At 33.1% G+C, this 8,428-nt stretch overlaps 1 protein-coding gene across 1 annotated transcript; it reads right to left on the bottom strand.

The window, feature by feature from the left end:
* Positions 1-1,315: 1,315 nt before the first annotated feature.
* Positions 1,316-2,953, bottom strand: LOC107916818 (protein JINGUBANG). Its single transcript, XM_016846192.2, has one exon. It carries the CDS (start codon positions 2,782-2,784, stop codon positions 1,489-1,491), a length of 1,296 nt encoding a protein of 431 aa, XP_016701681.1. The 5' UTR covers positions 2,785-2,953; the 3' UTR covers positions 1,316-1,488.
* Between the last annotated feature and the right edge of the window lie 5,475 nt (positions 2,954-8,428).

Genomic DNA, 8,428 nt, shown 5'->3' with positions numbered 1-8,428 from the left:
TTGAGGGTGTGGATTCATGCATTGAGCTCAAAAGATTACTGTAATGTACATTTGAGTTATTTTATTTTTAAAATTATTTTTTATTTAATTTTTGAGATTTTAAGAAAAGTAAACTTCTTAACTTGTAACACCTATATTTAGTTAAGCTAAAAATAACTTAACGAATTGAAGTTATTTTTAATTAAGTTCAGATTCATTAAATCTTTTTTAAACTACTATTTCTAACTAATTCAATCAAATTTACTTTTTCTTTATTTAGCTAGTTAAACTTCTATGAATACCACAACATTCAATGTTTCTCATTAGCTTTCATGTTCTCTTTCAAATTTTCTCTATATTCTCTTTAGAAATGCCTTCCTCTTATAATTTTAGTTGAGTGTTTAATTGACTTGTATTTTCTTATTTCTTGTTTTCTAGCTGTTTAACAAAAATATTTGTGGAAGAGAAGATTATTAAATGAAATATTTGTAAATGAAAACACAAATTATAAAAAGTACTTTAGTTTTATTTCCTAAATAAAACATTCCAATTTGTTAAGCAAATATTAATAGCATCGTACACATGAATCTTTCTAGAATAATCAAAATTAAAATACGATAAATAGAGTTAGACTTGTTAAAGGGGATGTCTTATCCAAGTTGTTTGTGGCTTATCTAAATAGAACTCTTTTATGGATTAAAGATTGATGTTATATTGGATGCTTACTAAAGAAAAGGAAAAAGATAAAGATAATTTTTAGTAATGTTGATAGTGTGAGAGGGGACTTTCATGGTTTAAGTGTTGGATGGGATAAAGACAGCCACTACCATTGTTGAAATAGAAGAAGACAATATGAGGCTAAATAATCAAAAGTTTTGCCGAAGAAAAGCGAAGACATTTGACATTGACCAATTTTGTCTTGTAACATTTTGGAGATAATACGGAATTTTTAATGATATTTACTTGTTTAACTATACTCGATATTATTTTATTTTTTTAAAGATATTCTATTACTATTTGTTTATAATTGATAATTAATGTCTTTCAAATTTAACGGTACAGATTAAAATATAATAATGGTTGAAATTAAGGACAATCTACAAATTAATATTTTTAAGAAATTTACAAGATTCGATCGAGAAATATATTGTTGATTTTTAATAATTGAGTGATAAATTTTGAAAAATTTATTTGAGATACTGAAGATTATAAAAGGACACATCGATGAAATGAGTTATAATTTGGTGTGTGTTTTTTAAAGTTTTATTTAGCGTTGGAGAATAAAATTTGGAAGATGGCATTATTCACTATATTTAAAGAAGATAATGCTTTCATATGTTACTACTATATTTTAACAAAATTTAGTAAGTGTTATTGTAAGATCGCACAGATGCATATTTTACAATCATGAGAAAAGAGTATAGGAACTCACAAGTTGGTAAAACCTACGGGACCATTTTAGAAAGAACAAAGAAAAAACACTGATTTTTATGATGTTATTAAGATTGATTAATTAATTCCCAAAGTCCATTTTAGGATATTCGTCGTGGATGACGACGGGCTACTGTGTTTGGAAAGCCACACCTTCCACGTTCTAATTTCCCCGTCAAGGCTTCCGCTACTAATCCAAATCACATCACTCTCTTCCTCATCCTTTACCGCCGTCAATGACTTCACTGGCTTCAGGTGACCTTCCAACACTGCCAAACACCAATATTTCCCTTCCACTCCTCGCTGCCATATCCTAACCGTCTGATCAGTGGATCCACTCATAAGCAAATCGGAGACGTTGGTTAAGCACAATATCGCCTTCCCATGTCCTCTCAACGCTCCCGTCACCGCCATGTAATTGCTGCTATCCTCCCTCTCCCAAACCAGTATCGAACGGTCACATGCTCCCGAAAACAGCACCGATCCGTCGGCGTTCAAAGCCAGTGCGTTAACCGCTGATTTATGCTTCTCTAAGGTCGCCATTAATGAGTACTGCTTCTCACCTGTACTTTTTGCCCACACTCGGATCCGCCTGTCAGCGGACCCTGTATAAACGGTGGCGTCACCGGAGACGGTGACAGCGTTAATGGCATCGTTGTGTGCTTTAATAGACTGCAAACAGCGCATATCAGAAGCGCGCCATATCTTCAACGTTTTATCCCAAGAAACAGAGTAGATCAGACATTTATTAACGGCAAGTCCTGTAACGGCGTCGGCATGTTCGATCCACAACCGTTTGACATGACGGCGTTCGTTGACATAGTTCTTGGGAAGAATGAAACGACGTAAACGGTCATTAACGGTAGGTAAAGCTGTTAAGAAGTTGTACTTCTTAGCCATGGTCAACTGCCAAACGCGGATCTTACAGTCCTGATGAGCAGTGAAGATTTTTCCATCACAAAAAGTGATGGACTTGACAGAACCAGAGGATGAACCCTGGCTGTTGAATACATCAAGAAGAGCAGAGGTTTGGCGATCGTAGACGTTGACTTCGTTGATAGAAGCAGCGTACAAGAGGTTACCCTGAACCGCAATGCAGGTGATGGGGTGCTCCGGTCGGGGCTTAATAGAAGTAACGGTGACATGAGAAACGGAAGAGCCTAGGGTCTCCGGGAAAAGATATTGCAAGGAAGGGACAGATGGCAGAGTCTGGAGGGAGGGGTTGGTGTGGAGGCCGCCGTAGCTGGTGTCGCTTGAAGAGTTAGAAGATGAGGTGGTGCTCCCGCGATTGTCGGAGTGGGAGGGGCTTCTGGGGAATGGAATGGCAGAGTCATCGCTCGTCAAGCATGTGGGTAGCCATGATCCAACCTTCATACCGCTTTTTTCGATGTAAAAAACCAATCAGAATTTTGGCTCCAGTCCTGAGAGACCAGTGAAGCAGAATCTTGGCTGCGGTTTATATATATAGGAAGTTTTGGGAGAGAAAAAGAAGTGGATGCCACTAGGACTAGAGAGGGAGGATAATGTACGGTTTGTCCAGGTTCGAACGTCCCGTAAGTAGATGATTGCTTATAATTTATCTTTTATTTAGTGAAAATATAATTATTATTAGTAATTATCAAATATTTTAATTTTTTAAATTGGTTGTAATTTTTTGTATTATGTTTTGTATTATGAATTATAATTATACAATTATATAATTTTAATCAAAGAAAGTGTCTCTAATATAATTACCAATAAAATTAATATGCAAAATAAATATACAATTTTATCTAATTACTCTAACATATCATATTTATTGGTTATTTTCTCTTGGATATTTAATATATACCTTTTGTTATCTTTGGTTGGCCATTGAACAAATATAAATAATTAGTAATAAATACTATGTAATTTAATTAAATATTTAGTAAATCAAAAGGATAAATATTAAAATTATACATAAATTTTTATTCAATGTGCAATGTTATGCATAAATTGTATTTTGATTTAGTTTATTTTTCACAAATTACTGACACTTATTAACATAGAATTATTTCGTATTTATCTATTGCCTACCTAAACAATTATATATTATCTAATATGAAAATAAATAGATGTATTTTTTTCTAAGTATACAATTGAATCAAAATTTAAACATCATATATACAATCGAACACAAATAAAAATTTCAAGTGTATAATTCCACCAAAATAAAGTTTATGTATCACGTTGTATTTTTTTTTGGTTAAAGTTCATTTATAAATTTGAGATTTATCTCAAATCAAAATGTATGGGAAAATAAATTATTTCTCGACAATAAAAATTTTAGATTTCAAACGTTCATATATTCTTAAACTTAAATAATGAATGGGTGTGTATTTGGAAAACCATAAGGTAGTTGAATTTGAGTTTAGTTACTAATGTAATTACTTCAATTCTCAACCTAAAAAATTGGAGAATGTAATTAGAGTACTTCAATTACACTAAATTTAGAAGAATTCATTAACTATGATGATTACCCAAACATATTACAAAACAATTACACCTAAATTCAATTAATATTACACACCCTTATATATATATATTTCAATGAGATAATAATATTATTTTGGTTTGTTTATCATAAAATTTAACAAATTTTAAATTTCCACATATTTAATTCCATTTTATAAATAGAATTAAGTTTATTTAAATAATTTTTTAATTAACAAGAACTCCTATTACAAATATATGTGTGGAAATCACAAATTTAGAGTACAAATGTACAATTTAAAATAACATATAATAAATAATAAAATTTATGGTTTGAAACACATGGAATATGTATGCTATTAAAATAGAAAAAATAGATTAAATTGTTTATAATAGTGTTTTCATCAATCTTGAGTTGGTGTTGAGTTAATTTATGACACCAATTCAATCAAATACACTGTTATGATATACAATTGATAGAGGTAATAAAGTGTGCATAATAAAAAGAAAATGTGAAAAAATATTAAAGTAAAATTTAGTTAAGTGGTAAATTAAAGTTTTACTTATGCAAATGATGTGGGTTCAAATATCATCATATGCATATCTTAATTATGGAAGGGCATTCTCATAATTTCTAAACTAAGTTAGTGTTCGATTAACTCGTGACATCAACTTAAACAGGAGTTTAAATAATAGTATATATATTGAAGTCATTATTCATGTTAACTTGAATAATTTTACTTTTTCAAATTTGTTTTGAGTTTTAACATATTTTTATTTACATGAGCATTTTAAATATTTATCATATATAATAATAATATATTTTAACGACAATTATAGTAAGAACTTTTAAAATGAGAAGTAAAAGAACCAAAATGATTTTAATTATTAAATCAAAATAAATGATTCTAGACTTTGGATTTTGTATTTAACTTACATCATTAAACAAAAACAAAAACACCTAATTCCCCCGTCTTTTCTTTTCCTTTGTTTCAAAATAACAAATGGATTAAACCATATATTTTTCTCAATCTCAACTTCCTCGTGTCAATGAAGCTAGAATTTGGTGCAACAAATTTTGGATTATTTTTTTCACTGATGATTGGAATGTATTAGATACTACACTATTTTAATAGAATAGAGAAATATTTAGAGAAAAGAATTTTTTTACTTAGAAACTGCTTAGCATTATTTCCTTACTTTGAATCAATGCATTGCTGGTATTTATACATGAATAAAAGTAACTGCTCCTAACTACTGCATACCAGACTTAAGCAACATAAATTAGCAACTCTTAACAGACTCTATACTCTAATATTCACCCAGCTTGCTTAAGTGGTATGACCCGAAGTAGACGTCGAAAATGAGTACAAGTAGATACAGACAGTGGTTTAGTGAGAATATTCGTAACTTGGTCACAGGCTGGCATTTCACCAACAACCAAAAATCTACTAGCCACCTTTTCTCGAACAAAAAATAAATCAAGTTCGACATGTTTGAACTTGGAGTGTAAGATTAGATTAGCTGCAACAGCTACTACATTGGAATTATCACACCAAATAGCAAGACAATCAGCAAAACTGATTTTTAATTCCGTCAACAGAGAAAGCAACCAGGCAATATCACTAGTGGTTGCAACTAAACATTGATATTTAGCCTCTGTCGTGGACCAAGAAACAACTTGTTGTTTCTTAGAACACAACGAAACAGGTGTATGACCAAAGTAGACACAATAGCTCATAGTAGAACATCGATCATCAAAATCAAGACCCCAGTTGGCATCAACATAACCGACTAAAGAAAGTCTGTTAAATCATCAGAAACCAGACCATGAGTAATAGTACCATGTAAATACTGCAAGATATGTTTTAATACTACCATGTGAGCCGTAGTAGGGGCATGCATGAACTGACACACACAATTTAAAGCATAGGCAATGTATGGTCGAGTCAAAACCAAATACTGAAGAGCACCAGCAAGACTTCGGTATTCAGTAGGGTCAGTAAGCCGGTCACCCTCATCTTTAGACAAAGTAGATGAACTCACCATAGGCGTATGAACACTTTTTGCATTAGCTAGAGAAATTCTGTCAAGAAGGTCCCGAATGTATTTGTGCTGGCACAAGTGAAGATTGCCAAAAGATGATCTACTGACTTCAATCCCTAAAAAGTAATGGAGATTACCCATATCCTTTAGAGAAAACTCATTGTGTAACTGCTGAACAAAACAGTTTATTTCGTCAAGCGAACTTCCAGTAATAATAATATCATCCATATAGACCAAGACATAGACGGTGAACTTAGTTGAAACATTAACAAACAATGAAGCATCCGATTTAGATAAGACAAAACCAGTAGAGATAAGAAACTGTTTCAATTTTTCAAACTAGGCATGAGGTGTTTACCGTAAGCCGTACAATGCCTTTGTCAAACGACACACCAACTACTCACCATTTCGACTATATTGAATATAGCCTAGAGGTTACTGCATGAATACTTTGTCAATCAAGTCTCCATTTAAAAAGACATTGTTTACATTAACTTGATGAAGTTGCCAACCGTTGGATACAACAATAGATAAAATGGTTCGGATAGTAGCAGGTTTGACCACCTGGCTAAATATTTATTTGAAGACACATCCAGGCACATATGAACATCCCTTTGCTATCAATCATGCCTTTCATCGATCAACTGTCCCATCAGGATTCTTCTTGACTTTAAAAAGCTATTTGCACCCAATCGCCTTTCGACTAGGAGATAGAGGAACAAGTTCCTATTAAAGCATCAAATTCAGCTTAAACCGCTAATTTCCATTCCTTATGGGCAATAGCTTCCTTAATAAAGCTAGGCTCAAAATCTACAACGTCTACTGACAAAGTCTTAGGTTTGAAAATTTTGGCTTTAGACCGAGTAACCATAGCATGAGTATTCTTTGGAGTGACAAGAGGAACAGTGGCAATCTCAGTGGGTAACTGAACAACTTCAGTAGAAAGATGTTTCTCCTTTAGACTAGGTCCTGATTCAGCTGATGAATCAATTGAGATGGTCTATAGCGGACTATATGTAGCTGGTGAACCAGATTGGATAGGATCGCAGCTTTGACCAGCCACAAGTACTGTAGCCAAAGGCATAGTTGTTCTGCTAGGCTCTGTCGTGGTTTGAAAAGAAGACTGAATGATAGGAACATATGTGGGAAAACACGTAGGTGTCTGAATATTGTCCACAATAGGCAAAGGGAACAAGAATTGATGCTTATAAAAAATAACATGATGAGAGATAATCACCTTACTATCTGCTGTTAGACAATTATAGCCCTTATGTTGAGAGCTATAGCTCAGAAATATACATGGTTATGAGCGAAAATCCAGCTTATGTTGCACGAAAGGACGTAAATACGAAAAACAATAATAACCAAATACTCTGAGATGATCATACGTAGATTCATGCCCATACAGAATCCGATATAGAGACTTACCTTTCAAGATTGAAGGGGGTAGTTGATTAATAAAATACATAGCACTGTAGAATGCATAGCCCTAGTAGTCATAGGTAGATTAGCCTAGGCCAAAAGTGTAAGACCGGTCTCCACAATTTGTTTGTGTTTACGCTCAGCAACACCATTTTATTTAGAGGTATGGGGGCAAGAAAGACGATGAAGAATCCTATGACTAGCTAGAACTGACGCAAAGGCACGAAACTCACCACCTTAATAACCTTGAAATTTTTTAATATTATTTCCAAACTGAGTGAAGACCATATTCTAGAACTGAAGAAAACATTCAATTGCTTGAGATTTGCGTTTGATCAAATAAACCCAGGGAAATCGACTACACATGTCAATGAACAAAACATAATACAAATTACCCCCACAGGTAACAGAAGCCGGTCTCCACAAATCAGAAACAACCAATTCAAGTAATTCTATATATTCAGTAGTAGATTGTGAAAAAGGAAATTTATGTGATTTCCCTTTCTGACATGCAACATAAACATGATCAAGGCATTTACCATTTGAAACAATTCGACACTTGTCAATGACACTTTTAACAATCATAGGAGAATGGTGGCCAAGCCTTTTATGTCACAGTGTAAAGACATCATTATCCAAAAGACAATCTTAGATCTTGATGTTGTGAATAGAAGGATGTGGATCAGAAGAGACAGATGGGCAAGCTAAAATTAATAGAGGCCATCATGAACTTGGCCCCGCATTAAAATTTCCTGTGTCTGGCTGTCCTTAATAACACAATAAGAGGGGTGAAATTAAAAAATATATATATTATTGTCCGTAGCAAATTGAGAAACAAACATAAGATTTTTCTGGATGTTTGGCATGCACAAAACATTAGAGAGATGTAATAAACAATATTCCCAATAGACGAAATTTTAGTGGGAACACCATTTCCCATCAGAAGAGAAGAAGTACCTGTATACTAAGTGGAAGCATTTAAACCAGAAGTCTTTTGAAAGACATGATGAGTGGTTCTTGAATCTGGACACCATGACGTGGTTCCTACTGGCACAGAAACATATGAGTCAGTATTATCAAAGTTAGAATTATAGTG

Source organism: Gossypium hirsutum, chromosome A01 (assembly GCF_007990345.1).
Source record: "Gossypium hirsutum isolate 1008001.06 chromosome A01, Gossypium_hirsutum_v2.1, whole genome shotgun sequence".
Lineage (NCBI taxonomy): Eukaryota > Viridiplantae > Streptophyta > Magnoliopsida > Malvales > Malvaceae > Gossypium > Gossypium hirsutum.
Note: the sequence above shows the minus strand (reverse complement) of the source record. Positions and strands in the feature narration are given on the sequence as shown.

What these genes read in the sequence shown, in the direction of transcription:
- LOC107916818 (XM_016846192.2), bottom strand. Translation starts at nt 2,784, where the DNA reads ATGAAGGTTGGATCATGGCTACCCACATGCTTGACGAGCGATGACTCT.